This window comes from Myzus persicae, unplaced genomic scaffold, assembly GCF_001856785.1.
Source record: "Myzus persicae strain clone G006 unplaced genomic scaffold, MPER_G0061.0, whole genome shotgun sequence".
Taxonomy (NCBI): Eukaryota; Metazoa; Arthropoda; class Insecta; order Hemiptera; family Aphididae; genus Myzus; species Myzus persicae.
Window position 1 is genome coordinate 69594 of NW_019104171.1, and position 25003 is coordinate 94596.

Consider the following 25003-nt stretch of genomic DNA (forward strand, 5'->3'; position numbering starts at 1 on the left):
TATACTTTTAAATTTTAAATAACGATGAACGCAAAAATTGTATAACGTTTTAATTATGAATAACGATAAACGCAAAAATTGTATAACGTTTTAATTCTGAATAACGATAAACACAAAAGTTGAATAACGTTTAAATTTTGAATAACGATAAACTCAAAATTTGTATAACGTTTTGATTGTAAATAACGTAAAACAAAATGTATTTTTCAAATGCAAGCCCTGCTTAATAACAATGACAATATTATAATAATAAACTAATTATTGGACTCTGTGACGGCGCTTTGTATATGCAATATTGATACAAGCGTGCATGCGTATAACAGGGTAGGTATTGAAGGATTGACAAAATCGTTCATTATTAATAAACAAAAGTATTGTGAACTTATGTTATTTATGGATAGCTACACACAGCTACAGTCAGTTATTTCAGACGAGAAATAGGACTACTAGATTATCTGATTATTCGCTATATTGTTAAACTTCATACTACATCGATAAATCAAATATATAATTATTAATAACTACAATAATACACCGTTTTTCCGAAAATACCTAGCTACACATTGTATTTCTTTCCTTTATTTAATGTTTGAAATGTAGAAATGGTAAATCGGAAGTGGTGAATATTAAATGCCAATTACTCGACATATAAGGTTAATTATGAACAGAAAAAACCACAGAAAAAAATAAAAAAAATATCAAGTTGACCTCGTTTTATTATTTTTTTTTTAAATGACCGCTGTATAATAACAGTATATAAATATGATTTCAGAATTTTAAATATCAGTGTATTTTTTTATAATTTAAAATGGCGTTTTATACGGTCAGTAATTTAATTCACTTACATATTTGTACGTACTGCTCAATAACAATCAAGTTTGATTATAATTATATCATTCGATATTTAACATTTTAATATAATATAATATTATATTATTATTATTAACATTATATTATCTATATATATAAGAATCTAACTTGATTTTGGAGACGAAGGAAACCGGGTTTGAACCCTCATTATAATAATAATAATAATTAACTAATTACCAATTATTTTCATATATTCACCGATAACGATGTTTGTTTCTTTTATTTTAATTTTATAATCATTGTATTATTTGTATAGCCAAAAAATAGTCTTATGTTTTTAAATTAAATTATAAAAAATAATTTCTTCCGGAGGAAGATCGGGCAGATAGTTTAATTATAAATTTAAAATTGAATAATAGTCTCGTCTTTTTTAACCCATACATCATATTCAATATATTTTATGTTATTATCTTCTTATACCTACTATTATTAATATTGATTAAATTTTTAATTATTTACTACTGCGTGACTAAGTACATACAATTTGGCTTAGTTTTAGATTCTGAGTGGACCAATCGATGTAATATTGGTTGATATTTGATGTATTATGTTTTTTAAATTTAATTTGTATTTGTAGTTTGTTTCAAGTAAAATGAATATTATACTAGTGATTTTGATAATTATAAAATAATAAAATAAAACTAAAAACAATCACCCAACATCGGCTAAAACAAAAGTTATCGACAAAATTAATTTAATTTTGTTTTCTACAATTTAAAAATGAACAACCGTCCCTATAATACTATATTTTTAATTTTTACCATAAATGTTTTTTACCTCTTTCTAGACATTTTTATTTCCAGTTTAAATATTTTGATTCATTTTGATCTGTCTACATAATAGACATTTGAAACATTTGATTTTTCTTAGTTTTTTTTTCTATTTACGACTATATAATTTTTTTATCTCAATCAAAATACGTATTCGACTCTTGTTTTAGCATGCCTCCTCCCACTTTTTCCAACGTGTTAGGTTCTCCGATATTCAAGCTTTGACAGTGCAAAGTCGGGAAAATATATAATATGCTATTTGTCGCAAGTTTAATATTTTATCATATTTATCTACTAAGGTACCTTTGTCTTGTGGTAGCGTGAGGACCGACGAGACGAGAAACGAACCGGCCACCAACAGGAGCAGAACGTTGCGGGCGGCTAGCATAGCACACCCAGCTACAGCTTATCACGCACACGATGCTCTCGTCCACCCGGCGTCACATCCCAAAGCACATGCTGGTCACACCTGTTTAGTACAAACAAAAAACAAAAAAAAAAAAACAGATATTATTAAAATCGCCCACATTTTCATAAGATTATTAAAAATTTAAACTATATGTAATATGTTTATTCACACAGTATTCCACATCGATATATATATATAGGTGACCGTACGCGTATTACAGTAATATTTTAACCACGGTTAATAGGGAAAATATAATAAAACGGACGACCAGCGATCGAATAAAATATGATTACGGCTACATAATTCGAACCACTTGTTTTTGAGTATTGGTGCCTCGTCTGTGACAAATACAAAATCATAACTTCCTCCCGTTTCGACGCACCGACGATTTCGGAAAATAATAATACAATTATATTGTCGACATTGTGGGAATTTATACGTTGGATCGAACGATAAATCAAATACCCGCCATAACTCGTAAGTTAATTGAAATAATAGTAGTAATATTTCACAAGTAATTGTAATATGAATTAACTGGATAGACTGTACGGAGCATATTAAGTTTTAACATGATGAATTCTGACTCTGGTTATATATTGGTTGGTGGGTGGATCAAAGAGAGCGTAATACTTATATTATAATAATACACTGTACCCACACGTGTATTATATTATTCAACGTACACGTACATTGATGAAATAGTGAGTGAATGCGCATGGTTTGAACTTGAATTTTTAATACCGAAGTTGTTTCGTGGTATTTCAATAAATACAATACACTTTGAATTGAATTTTCACTACTTTCTGATACAGATAATATTATATACTATAAATGAATACGAAAATAAAAGATTTCAGAAATTAAAAATTATTTATGATTGCATCAGGAGTTAATTTAAATAATATGATATTCATTATACCTTCTAAACGTCAGTTATAGGTATTTCAGCTCCAGTGACAGTGATCAATATAGTAATAACTTTATGTAAAATTCATTTTTTGTATGTAAAAAGAAAGTGTAATTCAAATTGTTGTTTTTTAATTGTATTTGCTATATGGGTATTTGACTATGAGAAATTTATATATACACGTTACAATCGCATCATTTTAAATTAATAGTGCTTGTTATATTATTTATTATTATTTTTTAGTTTAATTTAATTCATTTATTGCAAAACATAATATATAGTTGTACAGGTTAACATAGTACAACCATTATATAATCTTTGCACGCCTTCTTTAAGTGATACTTGTATTGGAAAAATAGTTCTAATATTAGGTTTAAAATTTTACACCGTTATAATATTGAAGCAACAAATTTGAAGTAATGATTTTAAAATTAAAAGGCGAGGAAAAATGTTAACAACAATCGATAAACTTAAGTTGAATACAAAATACACGGGTAAAATATGAAATAAGCATGGAAATTAGAAATAAATGTTAATACACAGAATGTTTAAATTGGTTTCGATAGAAAATATTCAAAATATACTTGAGCAGTTGAGCGATTACTTGAGCGTTGAAGAAAACACCAGATATACTATGCCAGAGATATGAATAGAAAATACTTATTCTAAACCCTTTATCATTTTGATAGCAGGCTTTCTGAACAATGTAATACTATTACAATTTTAAATAACGGAAATTAAATTTGTATTTATAACACCTATGTATAATAAATCAATACCATCCGAATCCGACCATTAAATTTTCTTCGACACCTGTTGTTCCTTTGTGTGTCCATGATTCACAGTTAAGTAAACTGATTGTCCTTATTAGATGATCAAGTACGGAAATATTTGCAAATAATTGTGTACATTTCAAGGACAAATGGTATTTAATATCTACGTAAATTTTATTAAAATAGAACTTTCAGTGTTTCCTTACTAAATAGTCTTCGATTTTACGTCAAAATAATACTGTTGCATATTAATGTGAATGTGGGAAGAGCTAGGCACAGGTCATATACCTCCAAAATATTCAGTATTTCAATAAAATGTATAATTTTTACAAGACGTTATTCTTTATACATTATATTTAGTTTAGTTATTATGCTATAATAATAATAATTACGATAAATCTTATAGACCATATGTGAAACGTCTGCCGATCAATAATAATCAACAACATACAATCACTAAAAAAAAACTCTAAATTTAAATAAAATCCCACTCATAGTATTTCTTGATTTTGTGCAATACATAACTATAATAATATCATTACTTAGCCATATTATAATCATGTGCACACACAATTAACCACGGTGTAAAGAGTTTATAGAGATTTTATGGATTTTAAAATAATTAGAATTTTATAATATAAATGTATTTTCGAAGAGTAAATTAGTAAATAATTTGTGTAAGGATATAAATGTATTACGCAATAAACGTGTCTTACTATATTTATTTATTCTGTGCATCAAATATGCGGAATGTATAAAAAAAAGTATCGAATAACAAACGATTTTGGGTTGTACAGTGTGCATTTAAAAATATGATAAAAAAAGAATCTAGACACTGAATTTATCTTAATATTATTTAAAGAACATAAAAACACACTTATAAATGTATGACTTAAAACAAATTAAATCTCGGAGGTACCCTTATTTCCTAGAACTAATTCTTAACCACGCCATTGAAGATACCTAATTTCAATATTAAAGTTCAACATTTCAATATTATAAAAGCCTAATTCATAAAGGTAGCTCACCAAAGTACCAACTCAACTGTAATGCATATTATTTGAAAAAAAAACACTTGTACTTGATCACTTTGCACTGAAAATAATCGTCTTTTTAGTTCTTACTGATATACATAGTATATACACTCAGGTACTGCTAATCGTCTAATTTAAACCTGTCCGGTATGGTAGGTGTACAGCGGTAATATCGTGGTACACCGTTCTTGAACATATAATTTCTAAGACTTGGTCGTACATCCTGCTCTGTTATTAGTAAACAAAAATGACAGCAATTTGTGTATGACAATATTTTTCTATTTCATTTTTTTTTTTTTCATAAAAACCAGACTCGACGAGTAGTTGCTACAGTGTAATATATAAATAATAAAAAAAATAGCATTCTGCGTTCGAAGTCTGAGTAACTGCAGAATTATTATCATTAATAACGGTATACCATTATTTAGGTACCAATATAATAAAGCTATGTTGCGGTCGTATTTTTCGAACAAGTCCTGGTGCATGTAACATATTATATAGGTATGCTACGTGGTTCGGAAAACGAAAACGGTTAGGGATACGATGCATTTGGCGTACTGACATAAAATAAAATGTTTATATATATATATATATATATATATGTATATACATATAATTTACGGTACATATTTTGTACAGGTACAGTGGTCGTGCGTGTGTAACCCGCCGAAATCGTTTTAACTTTTTGACATTTAATTTTTGCCGAAATTTTTATATGACGTAATAGTAGAAAAATGCGTTTTTCGATGTAAACTAATAATGAAAAAAAAAACTACAAAAACATTTTTATGGTCATCGAGGGGGTCGTGTTCGGCAAAAGAACGTGCGCTAGGCAATTAGGCATATTAGCGTAAACCTAGTTTATGAAAATATAATCGGTAAAAATTAGGTCAGCATGACCACGAACAGGTATGTACGTTTTGTTACGCGATTGATATTGGTAGGTACGTCTAAGGCGAAGTTAACGTGGTTTATCCATGTAAATAAACATGACGACGGTGTACTGATGGGTCGATGGAAGTTTACAATGGTAGCATGTGAATAGTTTAATGGTCAGTCGGTGTGCCCGTGATTAAAACAAATAAAATAGTAGTTTATAGAATTTACGTTAATTGAGTACCCATAAAGTAGTTTAAGGAATTTCAATAAAACGATGAACATACATTAGGTATATGTACCCTGGCGTGTGTGTGTAAACGGTTTTTATTTGTATTGGTAATTGTCCGTGTCCAAACAGAATGGACGAGCAGAGTGAAACACAAGGTGGATACGTATAGACGAAAGCAAAAGCCAATTTCCTAAAAGCCCCTGGCAAGTTTTATACTTTGAGTATTTTCGAGGGTCAACATGAAATCTTTAAACAAATTGTTTGGATATTTTATTAGTTGACCTCCGCAATGAGTGTTTAAAGATAAAAACGCTGTTACTTCTGAAATAAAACGAGAAATAAAGACACCGTGCAATAATAATGTTATGCCGATATAATATTATAGTCGGGGCCGTATTTTAGGGAAGGGGATGGGGGCAGGGTGTTGTTGCCCCGGGTGACTGATTATGATGGGCGGCAAATGTCGAGTTTTCAAATTATATTAAATTTTCATTCGGTACGATGAGTAAGGCGTTTTTTTCTGCCACCCCAAGTTGTCAAATTCCTATGAATACGGCCCTGACTATAGTAGTCCTAGCTTTTATTTAGTATAATATATAAGTAGGTTTATTTTGTTTTACTACACAAATTGACATAAATAGTCATAATTTGCTCAGTGTGAGACGTGCTGTGGGGACGTAAGACCTTCTTGTCAAATGCGGAGTATATACCTTTTGGCGTTTTTACGATTTTCATCGCTAGTATATCAGTTATTCGTGTACATCGACACGGACAGAAAGTGCAGAAGACAGAACAACTGAAAGGGCACAAAACTGTCTATATTATGTCTAGCCTTCCCAATTCCCAATAATCTGTCGTCGAATTATCCTTGTCGGAGCGAGACTTTTCCGACATTGGCCGACTCATAATAATACGGACCATTAAGGCGACGACGGTATTAAGAGCACTCGAAAAAGGTACAATACACATACTACGTTATCGTGCAATAACAAACAAATTCAAGAATACATTTCAACGATTATAATATGTTTATTTTTAAGGGTGATTTTTTACGGTGCTTAAATATTCACAACGGCAGCTATAGTATTGAAGTATCATTCAAGACATTTCATGTATTTTAGAACCGTAAGTTGATAATATTTACGGCAACGTGATTCGAGCATATTATTATACATTATTATTGTGTTTAATGAACTAATAACAGCAAGTTATCAAGGGCCAACATCTAATTTGGGCTTTACGAGCGTTCTAATATCATAATTATATTATATTTCTACGAATTTCACACGTACCTACTGTCGTTTCACCTAACCCATTTGTGTGAACACAACTTACAGACTGCAGGCTTTTGCCGCGTTACGAAATAATATGTAAATCACGTAAAAAAAAAAACACTGTGCTTTGCATAGTACTTTTAAAGAAGAAATTAATGAGACCTCGGTTGGATTACTAACTGAAATTAGCATATTTTATTATATTATTATATGTATACGTACACTGTTCTATAGGTACACGGATAACAATTTCGAGTACTCGCTAGAAATGTATTTTAACTGCAGTACAGTGACTAAAGTACGAGTGTAGTGACCTCATACTTGAATGTTGAGCATTTTTGAGTGCTCGCCGCAGTGCGCTGCCCCGTTCATTTTTTGCTATAAAACAATTTCAAATCGTCTACGTCATATCATAAATCAAATAGTGTTATATAATATTATACTGTGATATTATATTCAGAGCTTGAAGTGGCTCGAAACGGTAAAAGATATTGTTCCATACTTTTAATTTTAGCATTCCGCGTAAACTTAAATAAAATTTGAATTACATGGTCATTGACCTATGGTAGAGAGAGTGACTTGTGTTCATTAGTATTTCTAATCTTCAAAATATACCAGTGTTCCATATACTACACATATACTATACACATTTCTCATTTTTTTTTATTAAAAACTTATAAGTAATCAAATTTTAGGTTTTTTATACAGAGTTAAGCTATATATACGTTTGACATTAAAAGATTAAAGCAATATCTCAAGAATTATGTTTTTTTATAGTATTCAAATATTAACGAATTAACTGCCTGCTATTTTCAGTACCTATCCGTAAATAAAAAACAAAAAAGTATTTTATATATTTTGATATATGTTTAAGGTTCAACATGTTTATATTCGTAAAATGTCTTATACCTCATATGTACATAGGTGCTTTTATTATACATAATAATTTCAAAATCAATAAGCTTTTATTTGGAAAATATAATAATTAGTTAATCGTTATTCGGGATCTCAAATCTATACCTAAATACTTAATTTATCAAAATTAGGCTTAAGAGTTTATTAATAATAAATATGCTCATAATTATGCTTTCACGCTTAAATTGTGGTTATGGTAAGATTTATTTCCCAAATTAATTTCGATGTGGTTTCTGAAGAAGGGCTATGAAAACAAAGATTGATAAAATTGTCAAAATTACATAAAGAAAGTCAATTTTCAAAAGCAGACAACTGCAACAAATACATTTTTGAATTATTCTACTTGCAATTTTCAAAGAAAAATAGAAAATTATGTTACTGGATCTATGACTTTTACTAAAATGGATAATTAGCAGATTTCGAACTAAACTATAATAAATGAAGTTAAGAACTATTGTGAAAAAATTAATATCTTAGTATCTTCTAATCTACTAAATTGATTTAATTAAACATAATTTGAAATACTATTAAGTATCAACATAATCTATTGTTTTTTTTTCAAAAAATTTACTACAAATTGTTTTTTAATGACATAAGTAATAATTGTAGTTCTCATGTTTACGTCGGAGGTTAATATTTAGATCTTGATCATAAACTACTTAACCAAAACTTGAATGTGTATCGTTGGAAATAATTATAGGGTAAAATAGAATAGAATAGAATAATAATTTTTTAAACATTTACCCACTTCATGAGTCATGATTTTTCATTATTATCATACAAAATATTTTAAATTCTGCTCAATTAACTTTGAAACGTTGACTAATAAATATCACAACTGTTGTTGCCAGGCATAAGAACTACACACTTTAATATTTGTAGATGTTATTATTAGGCCTTTGAATTCTTAGAAAAATCGATTGGTTGAAATTTTTTGAAGACATAGCTTTCTTAAAACGAAGTTTGAATTATGTACCAACAAGTTCAAATTTGAAGCTTTCATGTTACATTGATTTTTTACCTTTTTATCGTTTTTGTTTAAAATTTTTAATAATTGACATTTTATTTTTACAAATAGTTGTAAGCTAACTAAAGCAATTATTATAAATACTGTTTTTTCTTTTCAATACAAAAATAAATAAAACATGATACATTGGTATACTTTTCAACTTTGATTTTTAACCAGAATTTATAATGAAATTTATATTGAATTTGTTGAATTTTCAAGATTTTCAAGTACATTAAATGTAGAGTCATAGTTGTTTTACTTACAGTATATATTTCTGTATAATTTATTATTTATAAATTATAAATTATACTAAAATAAAATCTATGAGCATACAATATTATACAAACTATGACAAATACAGTTAAACAAATACCTAGTGAAAGACCACTATTTTATTTCATATATCATATTACTTAATGTAATTGATAATAAGTACATCATCTTGAACGTAGTAAGTATTTGTTTGGGGTTGGTATGTTTTTCTGTTATTGATTGCAATTCAACTCACTCAATGTTTTGTTTTTGACAGAATTTGTTCGTACTTTGTAGAAGGAATGAATATAAATATAATTATACATATATATTGGTAAAAGCAATAAATCAGTTATACAAGCATTAAAACATCTATAGATTATGTATGTAATATGCTCATTGAAATTATGGTTTTTTAATTGGATTTTAAAAAACTTTTTAGGCACTTATATGTACACTTTACATAATGTGCAATCAAAATAATTCCTCAATAACGGTCGTGGGTACGTTCTAAAAGTACGAAGGACCTTTGAGTAATAAAGGTCAGTGACTTATGTGCACCTTAAAACGAAGCGCCACTCTCAGATCGTAATCCTTTGAAAAGGGGTGAAGCGATCCTTCGGAAAATGATGATCTTTTCAAATATACGAGTACAAAAACCGTATCGCAGGAATTTAATCGTGGACGACTTCGCAAAAGCGATTTGATCGAAACTATTGAGAATTAGACGGAAATGCAGACATTGGAGAAAACGGTTAACGATAGAGATATTCAAATTATATGGACGATTTAATATTAAATATCGATTTTCAAACTACTGATACTTTTGTATACGAAAATTAATACGTTAAATCAATAAATACAATTCAAACATCATACAACGCATACGAATTTTGATAAAAAAACCTAAGGTTAATATTATATCATCTCATTCTAATGTACAAATTAATTTTTGGTACAGTCTTTTTATCCGAAAAATTGGTAATTTAAATGCGAATATTTTTTTTTGTTTTGTTATTGTTAAAATATAAATACTTGACTGCTATAGATAATAATTTTAATTTATACCACAATGCTTATATAGTTTTGATATCGAATATTTATATCTTGTGCAGTGTTCGGCATCTCTAGCTGTTGGCGATCACCATTTTGAAGTCTCGAGAAAGATACTTTTTAAAAGTATTCAAGTAAAAATATAGATATTTATTTTGAAAGTATTCAAATTTGAATACTCAGTAAAAAAGTATTTGAGTACAAATACTTTAAAAAGTATTTCAAGATAATTTCAAATACCACTACTTCAATTTTTTTTATGAATACATTTTTTTTAACAATGCAAATCAACAGAACCTGATTTTAATGTTTTACGTTAATATTTTGTGTAATTATCAAAATATGTACACAGATTTTTTTGTCGGAGTAAAAGAATTTTCGGTTGAGTATAACTCACACTAAAAAAATATAAATATAATAAAGAATTAATTTTTTTTTTTACACGATTAAAACTAAAACTAAAATAGAAACTATATAAACTTAAACAAATAAGTACTTGGTTTCAAATCCAGATACTTTGAGAAATTATTTAAAATACCTTGTTCAAGTACTTTTAAAAAGTATTTAAAATAAGTATCCGAGTACTAGAAAAGTATTTGAATACATTTAATCGAGTACTTTACAAGACTGCTCCATTTTCCAAAGGTATCTTAAGCAACTCGTAATATCGCAGTCACTCGTTCGCGAAAAACGTAAATTGTATCTCAGTGAGCCTGTCACCTCGACCGCGGTATAATAATTCAGCGACCGAACTTCACATTGTGTTCGGTATAAACAGGCAAATAGGCAATCGCGATATTTTCTGCCACAAAAACGCCGTTCAACGCAGTCCTCTCTTTTCTGGCATTTTCATCTTCAGCCGTCGTCAGGTTTTCAAACAGACCGTTTTCGATTTGTCTGGCAGTGCATATTAATTGTGTTTGGTTTTCGGCGTAACGAGTCGTTCACGTATATTCGGTATCGTCATCAATACCAGTCGGACTTAACCGGTCACCCGAGGATTACAAACCACAACAAAGTAAAACGCACGTCATATTATTATGCATTATTATTATTATTTTACACCACCCTTGCAGCGAACACCGTCGTCGGCGTAATTTAGAATCAATTATTGTACTTTCACATTAGAATTTGTACGTGCACAGGTACCGAGGTACCCGTACAACTTATAAAACTTAAATAGTCACGTAATGCGATGTATGACGAATGACTATTTTAAGAAATAGTATAAAATACCCATGAAGTATTATTGTCGTCATCGTTTCGTTTATTGTTTTTGATTAATTATTATTGCAACATGTAGATATACTATTAGGTATTAATAATAATAATATGTTGGTTTTTTTGTTTGTTAAATCCGAGTCAAACCTCGGTGGCGAGACAATCACTCGTTATGCCGCCGTCCGGCCATTTTCAGCGAGTTTCAGAACATATATTCAATTTAATTTAGCTAACAGATGTACAATACCACCGCAAAATGTATATTAAAAAAAAAAAAAATATCGTCATTGTAATTGCACATTGAAACATCGATATATTATTTTCCTATGCGCATGATGATTTTTGAGTAGTAAAAAATTTTAAATTAATAAATTAAAGACAGTATAATATTAAGCATTTCGATTTTTATGGACCATAATATAATGCAATCATATTTTATTATAGTCTAGACTCTAGGGAATAGAGATAAAAAATTCCAACTTTCCATTATATTTGTCCACTACCGATTTCTACTTTTTGTATTTTATCCCATTTTTGATGTAACGAGCAATACAAACAAGACTAATATTTACACGAAACAGTTCAGGAATAGTCGTTACAGTAGTGCTGTAAATGCACATAAACAGATTGTTTGACATTTTTAATGGAGTAGTGAATATAATGAACGGCTCTTTTTATTTTCGTGTTACCCTATTATATATATCAAATTAACTAAAGGCGAACTCATTAAGCCCCGAGACGAATGAAATAATAATAATAATAATAATAATAATAAAAAAAATTGTTTTAATAATCACTCCAGGATTACAATTTCACACGCACAGAATTTCCCACAAGCAATTTTACACACGATAATTTATCAAATTAAAAAACAGTTTTTCTCGCATGTCGAGTTTCGTGATAAATATTGTGTCTAATATTCTTGCAAGACTATCCATTTGCAAAAAAAAAAAAGATTTATTCGATTTCACGTACGTTTCACGACTAAACGTATTATGCTTGACTATAATATTGTTTATGATTTATAGATAAGACGTAGATTTGGCGAGTACAATAGTTACGTGCATTATATTATACTATTCATGTCGTGTATACGTTTTGTGCGATTTGACCTAATTGTTGCATGCTTCCGACCAGCGATATGTCTGCATAATATTTTAATCACCCTATCTATGACAGACCACAGAGAGATATGCAAAAAGTATTCAAACAACTCCTATATCATTGTTAGACCGTAAGTCGGAGTTACTAGAGAAGTAATAATAAATTCGATTTCATAATATTATTACAACACTAACCATGAGATTTTTGAAAACTTTTAGTCAGTAGTAAATTTATTGTTTTCAGACACTCTGTAATAGGACTTCTAGGTTGATGGAGTGGTGGAAAGACGATCCAAGATAGGGATGGTATGTCAGGACGATGTGCGATTCCCACTCACAGTTTATTTAAATCAATTTAGTCGATAGTTTAAGCTTAAACAAACACGTTAAGGACAATAATTGATTTCTAATTGAAACGCATTGATCTCACACTAAAATGAAATTAGAAAGCGATATTTTTTAACAGAATTGTATGAGAACGAATGGTGAACTAGCACGAGACACCGTACGCGTACACCATACGGCCTAGGCAGTGTGTTTATGGACGAAAGTTGATAGAATTTTCAACCCATAAAACCTAACTTTAAAACAAACAATAAACGAGGCGTAAATAAAAGATGCTGTACAGCGTAAAAAAATATACAGTTCAAACCTTTTGTCTAGAATTTAACGTGAACACTATGCAGACTTGATACCTACCTACTTATTATTACGGAAGTGGTAATATGTGCAGTTATCAGTGCGGTCCAACTTCGAGTTTTCGTATTTTGTGGGTTGGCACTCTGGTGTTATATAAAATAAAGTAATACGGTGTGGTCAATGGGGTGAGTTTTTTTTATGTGAAATTTTCTACACCACCGCTAAAAATGTGTAAATCAAAATATATTTATCCATTGTTATCGTTATGGAATGGTTTTTTATCATCAATTCATTCGCCAGCATATCGTGGTGTTCACACACATTATTTATTATTATTTATACATCATAAAATGCACATTACTACGTTATACTATTAAATATATCCACTTTTGGCCCGTGAAAACCATGTAAAATTAATACAATTAAAACACCATCGTTTCCTAAAAAGCAATTAAGTAAATTGTTTTTAGTTGTTACGATACATATAGCTACTTAACTACACTGTACCTTCATCATTTCGAATAAACAACAATTTAAAATAATCCTCTGTTTAATGTGTATAAAGCTGAGCTAGTTAGATTATTAAATTTAACAGTAAGTTTCAGTTTTTCTCTTCATTTACTCAGTGAAAAACCACGTTATTTTACCATTAAATGCAAAGCACACAATTAATCATAATAATTTGGCCATACACTATTTTAATGTTTCGTAAAAATGATTTAAAAGTATAACGTAAAGCGTAAAACGCTGCGATATTTGTATGCCTAACAATAATAATAATTTAAACTTCACAATGTATACCAATTAAAATGACCATTAATTTTCTTCGTATCTGTTACCTACATATAGGAGCCAATAAATCATCTATTTATGGAGTTTTATATCATGAATAGGTCTATTTCGGTAGATACATGCTACGCCGCAGGTGTGTAGATTTCATAATACTGATTTCGCATAATGGGACGTATCTTGAATATATTGGAAATCGTTCCAATATTGCGCACGAGGGTGGCAAATATTAGGTTCAATAAATTTTAAAATATTAACAAAATATGTAAATAAAAAAAATACATATTAGGATGATAACCAATGGAACAAACATTTTTATAGAGTTCGTAAATTATATTTTTTTTATCGGTTTTACTGTAAATAAAAAATTTATGTGCGGGGGCATTTGTATTTTTTTAACTTTGGGGGTATATAATAATTTTAAGTTTCACATAGAACCGCAACATATATATAGATTGGAGATTGGACACATATGGTACTTTACAGAGGTCATATTTGGAATTCCCAAGTAGTTTTCCACAAAACTGCGAAAAACCACGACCATGCATGAACGTAGCAGCTACTACTCGATTCCCCTCGGGAAAGTGAACTTATGCATTATTTTACAACTTTTTAACAATCCCAGAAACTTTAAAATTTCACAGATTATTTATTTTATTATTTAATAGACGTGATATATAATCATCTTATGTTGACCGTTTTCGTGCTTTACCTATGTACAATTTATAATTCAGAGTTTTGACGTTTACAAAAGTATGAAAAATACATAATTTTTTATTATTATTTGTTAAGGCTTTGACGACCGACTATAGTAAAGTCGTGTAGCTACGCTTACTTTAAAATCAAACAAAAGTTATAACTATTATTTGAAACAAATTATTACGGTATTCACTATTGTTGCGGCTTGTTTATAGTAAGAAAAAATATATAAATATTTTTTCTGTGTTTTCTTTGTAGAGTTCATGTTGAAGTGAGGCAGTTTTAATGCTTAGATGCACTGTACTTTGATGCATTTTTGGAATTCAAACAATATATTATGTAAAATATTATACCAATACGATTGTTACAATGTGTTATGCAGTTGGTTTATGGTCACCAATATTAGCTGTATTATCGTATTGTTTACGATTTTATGAAAGTGATGTTTGACAATTCATTTTTTTTACTACAATTCTTGAAATGTCATAGATTTTATGTATTACTTATTGATTTTATTTTTATACAGAATCTTGAACTGATATTTCGTATTAGTATTGTAACTTCCGAGACTCGGACCACTATACACAGGTAGTGTATATTATTATATGTGTATATTGAGAGCATTTCACAGAGAACGCAATCATCAATATTGCAGCTGAAATTTTTTTTTTAATTTGTCCGATTGATCATCACGTCGACTGCTCAAATTCCTCTACAAAAATACCGTTACAGGATAAACCGTAGCAAAACGAATAGCAGACGTTCGTACAAGTAATGTACTATATATAAATATTAGGCACGATAAATATTTTCTTCTGAAGACACTCATCAAATCATAACAAGTCACTTGGAAGTAATTTCTCTCTCGAGTCGAATTTTCAACCGATACATACTGGTGTACAGTGATGTTAAGAATTTATTTGGAGCACGTAGATATTACCGACCTAAAGCTATTACACCGCTCTGTTCTACGGAAAACAACACTTAGCTGTAATTTAATTTGGACGAAAGCCTGAAAAAAGGTTTGTTTTTTTCCCGGATAAATCTGTTTACTGGACGAAATATTTTATTGAAAGAAATTTCCTCACAGCCCAAAATTATTATACCTGCAAAGCAATAATAACATTGAATCGATATAATGCTGGACGACGATCATGTGTCTCTGTGGTAAACAGAAACGAGCTTGTTGTTAGTAAACTTTTTACGTAACACTAAACCGTCATACAATAGAGTCTTGATACGTTGAATACATTTTTTCCTTATACTGACTAAAAGCTCAATTTCACTTATATTCTTGAATTGTTAATTTAGTCGATAATTTGATTTTAAGTTTAGCCAATACATTCAACAAAATACAAATAAAACTTTAAATTGACCTGTTAAACAACATGTATATGATCCGACACGGTCGAAATCGATAGTTTCTGTAGTTTATGTTTTGTCTTTGATGTTATATTATTATTATTATTAGTCCATAACTTTGTCATATTGTATTGTGTGAGGCTATCTAAAGGGGAATGACGTATAATAGAAAATGCTATATTATCTAGCTATTGTTAACATTAGCCATGATTGTAATATTATTTAAAGGAGTCAATATTGACATATCCATATAATAGATAATATTAGTTTAATAGACGTGATCGTTCTCTGTGTTCACGTTAAGAAAAATAAGTTTTTTTTTTAATACACACCAAACTTCAACGTACACTAAGTTTTTATTAGTATGAAATTAATATCATTAAGGCTTGAACTCATCTGTATACTCTATGGCATATTTTTATATAGACGTTAATTGAGTTTTTAATGTTTACTTAATATTACAGCCAATTATTGATTATAGACGTAATAATCATTTACACGGATCAAACTAGGATTTTTATAACGTCATGATAATACACTTGTCTTATATTGTTATACTTTTAGGTTCGGGCTATATGGCATATAATGACGAAGACGGAACTAAAATTCGCATTTAAATGGATTAATTTGGGATACTTTATACTTTACGGCTATATGATCTGGGGTCGTAAAATTTGGTAGAAAACCACATGCGTTAAAAATTCAACGCGGGAATCTACGTAAAGATAATGCCCTAGAACCAACGGCAAAGTGTCTGTTACAAATAGTCAGTTTTGCATTTCATGTGCAACACAAATTCTATTTTACGATCGACCTTTCCGGCGTTCGTGTAACTAATCAAAGTTGTATGGTACCTACCGATAAATAACTTATTCCGATATAATTTATAAACGTAGTGCAGTGTAGTTCGTATTTTATTCATACCTAATAAAGCATATTAAAGTGTCTATGTGTATATAAATAATTACAAAAGAGTACTAACGATCACAAGTGTGTAATTCTCGATGTTATACTCGACGAACTAAACAGAAATTTAATTACTCGATTAAATACTAATTAAAATTAGTAATACAAAATATAGTTTTAATTGGAACACGCAAAGGAGAAGTCAACACGCCGTTATGAATTAAAATAACAATATTAAAGGAACGACGTATCACTTAAATACACCATTAGATCCTATATATCAAAAAACATCCCACTGTCATATGAAATCACTGAATTATATGATGAACTAGGAAAAAACAGTATTAATTTGGATCAATTAATTGTATGAGAACAATTGACCATAACCCCAAGGACTTCCACGTATGGTATAAATATAGAACTCGGCTCTTTTAAAAAAATACAAACTCTACCAGAAATATACAGAAGATATTTCCTAAGCATATTATAAAACTAAAATGAATACCAAGAAGTCTACACAGATGCCTCTAAGACACAAGACCAAGTAGGAATCGCAATAATACTTAAAAACCAAAACATAATATTGAAGTTACCAAACACATGCTCCCTTCAAATATATGGCTAAGGCAATAGAGATACTCGAGTATCTATGATTAAAACAATCATAGACTATGAACATTCCGACCATAAAATATTCAGCGACTCCCTGTGGGCACACTCGATAGCATACAAAACCAGTTCAAACCCAGAGACATCACAATAAAAACACTGAATAAGTTAAAAAAAAGTCTTATCCAAAAACAAACAAATCACTCTCACGTGAGTCCCCGAGCACATCGACATTGAAGGAAATGAACTAGTCTATAACCAGGCCAAGATCGTCGTCACAAATTCTGAATTTAAGACTATTCTAGGACACTCCTACAACGATCTTAAAAGGCACGCATAAATTATATAACCAATAATAAATGGCTCAACACAAGGAAACAACGAACCACCAAACTAAACGCAATAAAAAAAATTATCATCAGGTGGAAGAAATAATTTTTTTTTTAAAAAAGAAGAGGGTGTACCAGACCGATTGCGAATAGGACATACTCAACTTACTCAAGGGTACCTAATGGCAAAGGAAGACCGAAGACCCTCCCCCACCCCCCCATTGTGGTGTTCAATTAACAGTGAAACATATTACAACCGAATGCCTCAAATATGAAGAAGATCGACTAATCTTCGCTTAGATACGGTCCTTGACATTGCACTAGGACCAAAAACTGAGGAGAACACTAAGATGATACAATTTTTGAAATCAACAGGTCTTTACAGTTTAATCTAATAATAATATGTAAACTAGGTGTATACATATACAATGTAACCATAGTTTTTTAATGTTTTAATATCTAAAAAAAAAATTGTAAAAACTGTAAATACTGTAACTCGATTTAAATTGCAACTAATGGCCATAGTTACAGAATTTATGAGATGAATAAAAAAAAATAATTAAATATCCAAAGTTCTTGCTTATACTTGGATATGTGAAATTTAACATAAAAAAAGTTAATTGAATAATCAAACCTCTTGCTTTTTTACGTAATAATTAAAAATAAAGTTATGTTATTATCGTCTTCCTCTTAGATTATGTAATTCATGTACCTTCATGTTCAACCTGAGCGAATAATAATACTGTTATATCTCTAATATGGAGTAGTGAACTTCTGTCGACAACAGTATTGTCTAAGAATAATTATTTATTTTACATTTTGATAGATGATTCTGTAGGTATTATTTTATTTTATTTTATGTTAAATACAATACATTCTTTTAGTCAACCAGTATGATTTTATTAAAAAATACATGATTGTACTTGTACTTAATATTAGTTAAAAATAGTTTTTATTTCAACGAACAATAGTAATAATAGTAGAACTATTTTCTGTCGACATTTTCCTCGACTTTTTCATACTATTTGACCTAATTTTTACTCTGACAGTCAACATCATCACGCAATCCTTTTAGTAAAATTGCACAAGTAAAGGTATAATTTGAAATTTATACTCCTAACACTGCTAAACAAACTTATATAGAAATGAATTTAGAAGAAAAATGAAGATCTAAAATAAATATTAAAAATTATATTATTATGAGTGGCGTAGTGTGAATCCTATGATTCAAGAATAGTTATATTTTAAAGTAGTTATGTATTTTAAAGAGAAATAAACATTATGAATTTACTTAAAATATTTTGTTTTCTAAAAAAAATTTGCTTAAAAAAATGAATACTATTTTAAGTGATATGGTGCAAAGTTATCTGACGAAATTAAGTTCTGTGATATATATGTAATAAATGTGATAAATATGTAATTAATTTTTATGAAAATGATTTATATTTTAAAAATGTATAAAATCAACTCTTTGGGTGAAATAGATGATGTTATGCGCTTCCGCTATACTTTCTGAATTTGTTCACTACTTTTCGTCAATGTTTTCTAAACATATGTTTTAAATTCTATAATAGTCACGTATGTATTTTGTAGCAAATACCAAGTGAACTTAATTTACAATAAATAGTTAAATACTATAAAAAAAAGTTAGAACGGGCTATAGCTCAATATTTGAAATATTTTTAAATTACTTAGAAAATAAACATTTTTTTTATCAAAATGAAATGCTAGGTGTAGAAGACCGCAAAACGAAATATTTTGACCACTTAAATAATTATTGCCAACGAGTATTCTCCGAGAAAGGGTTTACAATGTAGTACCCCACTTAATTCAGACTTTTACAAATATTTCTCAAATACAAACAATTTTTAGTAATTCTTCTCTGCCATAAAATTTCAAAGTTGAAAAACAACACATATTATATTGAATTAATATCTATTTTGGGCATATAAATCAATAAATGTAAATTTTTTCAAATCAAATTAGATCATTTTTGAAAAAATATACGAATCGTATTATATACCACAGTCCACAATGTAGGTATTGTCCCTGAAATAAATACAATTTTTTGTTTATATCGATAATCATATTTAGTAATAATAATGTAGTTGGATAGTAATTTTGTATGAAATAATATTCACCTGATAATAAATGTGCAAAAAATGTGGTTAAAGTATATCTCGTGAACTATAAAAACCCTGCAGAACATGGAATTATTATTATTTTTTTAAATATTTATGATATATGTTTCCATTTAGGTATATCTTTTGAAGCCGTTATAGTATTTTGAGCAAATATTTTTATTTACTAAACAAACCTGATATAAGTACGTAAATGTATCCGAATAATATTATAGAATTACAATTGTTCAGCTTCATAATTGCAATTATTCGCCAAAGAATATTAAAAACTCGGTTACATCAATATTTTAAAAGTGTTGATCCATGCATTCTATTTTAAAAATCAAATCTCAAGAGAAATCAAGCTCTATGCAAAACAAAATCTGGAGTGTCACAAATAAATATTTAATTATTTTGTGAAATTCGGTTTTTTCCCTACTTCCTGGTTGCAATAAATTCAGCTCGGATACCAGTCGAGTACGTGCTGAAAAAATGCAAATATATTTCAGGGACGTAATAATCATATACAATAACAATTGTTGAATACGAATCGTAAAAAAAATCTAGTTATTAGTTTTCAAATTACGCCATTCGAACCTTTTTTTTTTATTATATCATAGGTAGGTATTATGCGCTCGAAACCTGGACGAATCATTAACATATTATTATTATTATTATTATTGTCGTATTGTATAACAGAATGTTCAATTCTACGATTTACTGACTGCACTGCATTGATGCCATTGTAATTATATGATATTAGGTACCTATATGTATTATTATATTATAGTTGTAGTACCTACCCATCTCAACGTTCTATTTTGTTCGTGAATAATATACTTTTTTTCCGTACAAATGTGTGTGTATAATTCGTTTATGCGAAACGTTTTGATGGCTCGGTCGTAAAAATAAATACGGAAATGCATTCGAAGCGTTATTTTAATACGACGTACGTAACCCACACTACCTCCACGCGGCAACCGGTGCGAGGCACGGAGAATCCCGAACTGGGAAAAAGTGCAAATAAAACGCGGACTTGAATCGCTGAGCGTAAAATTCCACATTACCAAAGTTTTCGGCCAGGCAAAACGGTATGGTCGTGGTGGGAGGGGGGTGGGCGTAAAAGTGGTGACCGAGTATTGTGTCTCGTGTAAAAATATATATTATATCCTGTAGTTGGGGAGTGTGTGTGTGTATGTGTATGTGTGTGTGTGTGTGTGACAGTACGTATTATACGGCGCAGAGTGTGCAGGGGTTAACTATTATATGTCGGACCTGTGCTGTGTCAGGTGGGGAGCCTTTTACAGACACTCGTGCATGGCCAAAATATTATGTGTCCCGTATATGCTCCAAGACGGAAGTATAATAGAATTTAATATAATACGTAAACGTGTAGGAAAAAATACAAAAAAAAAAAATTACGGTCGTCGTCGTTGTTCGCCGCCGTGTTATAGAGGTGTACCTATATACCTACGGATGTTTACCAATAATATTCTGTGCACGTGGTCCAAACGATTCGGATTGACTATTATTTCTTTTTCTCTTGGTCTCTTTTTCCCTTTCTCCGTCTCCGTCGTCGTTTTATATTTATTCAATTCGATGAATAAACGAACACGCGCCGGCGAGCAACAAGAGACCGGAAGCGCGCGTAATACCGTACAATAATAGTAATATTATGCACCTTCCTTGTAGATCGCGTATTTATAGGAGTCTACGATATAATATCAAAGGTATCATTTGCGTTTCGCATATGATGCGTGCAATATGAAAATATCATCAACAAGAGTTAAGAAGTCAACCTGCCCTGAATGGTTACTTTAGACAAAATGCCACCATAAAAGGCCGTGGGTATTTGACTAAAAAAAATCTTCCAAAATATCAGAAAATTATCGTTAGTGGTTAATTATACATATTATTATTATTTATTTCAATAACACCCGTACCATAGTTGTACTTCAGAGGTGAACTCGATGCTATCCATTACATGGATCGACATCAAAATACATCGTTACGACTAAAAAAAATATTTCGAAATTAGGACAGTTGATTAACAGGAGTTTAAACATTTGAAAATAGGTTTCGAAATTGCACAATTATTGTATTTCAACATTCTTATCATTGCATGCATCTCAACAAAAAATAATAGTAATTCATAATATTATCAACTGTATATTTTTTTAATATCTAGGTACCTACATAATATGTACCATATGCATAATGTTTTATTTATTAATATTGCTTATTTAAAATACGTTGTAAATTTGTTTAATATTACGTTATTTTGTTCCCAAAACGTTCGTGTTATTGTATGGCAATATAATTTTACTTAATGGTTTCACGCTGTAGCTGAAAATAGTGAAACAAAATACATACAATTAACGTCGTATTAATTTTCAATGAGGCGATCGTTCCAAAAACCGTTCTATTCGATAAAATATTGTGTACTGGAGAAAATTAAGTGTCAACAATAATAATCCGTCTGGTATCTAATTACTACGACCAGAATGGGATGTTGGGAAAGACCCAATATTACAATGCATAATAAATGTCAACTGAATTATTCAACTATGCGATTTATTCGGTGACTGCAGTGCTCTCCATCCAAACTCGAATCTCGATCTGGTTACTAAAATTAATTGAGTAATTCAATATACATTTTTAACGTATAAACCCGATTTACAAGTCGGCGTCACCGTCGTATACACGCTTGTAAAGAAATATATGGGTCTGCCGATTTCCTCGTTTCCTTCCACTCGCACAAGTCTCCGCTGTACCGTATTCGAATCTACATCAACCAGGGCCCGACAACATAACAATAAATCCCAAGAGGTGGGTCAATGGGGAGGTACCTACGTAGTGCAATCTGAATTTCTCATGCACCGTGAGATGATTCCGCTATGTTAAATCGCGTATTTCCAGCAGACCGTGTTGTCCCTTCAAGTATTTTTTTAAATATCGATTGTTGGTGGTATCTATTTAATCGCATACACGCCTTACACGTGCATGGGATATAGAGATGTATTATTCACTTCACGTTAGAATCTAAAATAATTAAACGATGTATGTATACGGTCAACAAGTAAGCAATAACACGAATCTCTGAGCACACATAACTACAAGTATTGCGTTTAGTGTTTGTGTTCGAATATAAAATCTACAAGATGCACAACAAATAGGTGAAGTTATATTCTGCATTATGGATAAACGATTGGTTTTCATGATACGAAGTTCAAACTTTAAATCAAGTCATATAATTTGAAATTTGATTATTAATATGGTTTAATTTAGTGTGTGTGTGTGTTTATTTAAAATGTTTACAAAATATAATTTACATAAATGAAAATGAAATCATCAATACCACAATTTAATCGAAATATTTAATTAGACTATATTAACTGTTATAGCACTATTAAATAATAAATCGAATGATAATCATTTAAATAGACATATTCAGAAATTACTAATACGTAATACACTTCATCTCATAATTGACCATCATTGAGTGATATAGTTTATGTAAAATTATGAGCACAAATTGAAACCGATGGTACAATTATAATGTAGTATCATAATTTGTCCTATTTTGAAAATACTAAAATATTGCAAATACGAGTACATCATGTATGAATTATCGTAGAAACTTTTTTTTTTTAATAATATTCCTATATTAATATTTTTGTCGAACGTTAAGAAAAATCAACGAAATAACTATCTTAGTTTATTTCCCAATAATATAATTTTACAATTTATTCGAAGTTAATAATTTATACAATGTTGGTAATTTAATGCGAATATTATAGGAATACCGCCAGACATCAAATTTTCTTTAGCCTTCGTGTTCATTTTCAATAATAAGAAAAGACTAAAGACGACACCCAGCTCTTCGATAAATCCCATAACCAGTATATCCAAGAACCGATACTATATTATACTATATTATACTAGACGGAAAAAAATAATAAATTATGCACAAATAAAATTAAGTCATTCATCCATAAGTGACCAAAGGCACATAACTCATCAAAGACACAGATATGTGCGTTATTCCACCTTTTAATTTGACGATTGACTAGAAAGCTGCAATGAACATCATGTATTTACGTGGGAAGGAGTCACATACCAATCTCAAATATTTATAGACATCGCCCTATTGGGTCAGTTTTAGGTCAGTCATATTGAAGTAGCACGGTTTTGCAGTAAAACTAAAAATATGCATCAGAAATGTTTTAATGCATACACTAGTAAGCCCAGGATGGTCATCCCAAAACATTTGTAATCCCAGCACTCTTCCTGGGCTTCTCTGTGGCCTTGTATGCATATCCGGTATAGGGTATATAAGTAGGTACACACGAAATAAATAGGTACGAAACCGAACGCACGATGATAAGATTCCTAAATCTAACATCAATAAATCAATTAGATAATTATATCTATTGTCACGCATGTCTAGCAATGATGTACGTTGACAAATCGCTATCTTAAATAATTGACGGACGAATTTGAATCTTTCGGAAAAAACCAGAAAGAGTATAGTACTGTACTAATAAAATAAATAACAGACCTCAGGAAGTAAAAGAATATTATGGAATATACAAACAGCCAGCCATTCGAAATTATCGCTGAAGCGCAATAATAAATGGACAATTCGGAGAGCTCTTAACCGTATGCGAACAGGTGTCGGACAAACAAAAGAAGGAAAAAACCTTAGAAAATGGTGAAAATAATAGAAGAGAAGGAAGACTGACTGCGAATTTGGTGAGTTTCAGACGATGGTATGGGCTGCAACGATTTTTCATTCAGATGTGATCCAGCAGACTTAGAATCAGCAAACGAAAATGTCAGAGGCTGCGAA

At 29.9% G+C, this 25003-nt stretch overlaps 1 protein-coding gene across 5 annotated transcripts in view; it reads right to left on the reverse strand.

The window, feature by feature from the left end:
- Positions 1–25003, reverse strand: part of LOC111039604 — a 78062-nt gene that overhangs the window by 48631 nt on the left and 4428 nt on the right. For 3 of the 5 annotated variants that reach the window (XM_022323182.1, XM_022323184.1, XM_022323179.1), the window contains one exon: positions 1944–2109. In XM_022323182.1, coding sequence (XP_022178874.1) covers positions 1944–2028 — 85 coding nt within the window. In that variant the 5' untranslated portion in view covers positions 2029–2109. Of the gene's footprint in view, positions 1–1943; positions 2110–17169; positions 17209–25003 lie in introns of all 5 variants that reach the window. The other 2 variants (XM_022323183.1, XM_022323181.1) reach the window with 1 other exon arrangement.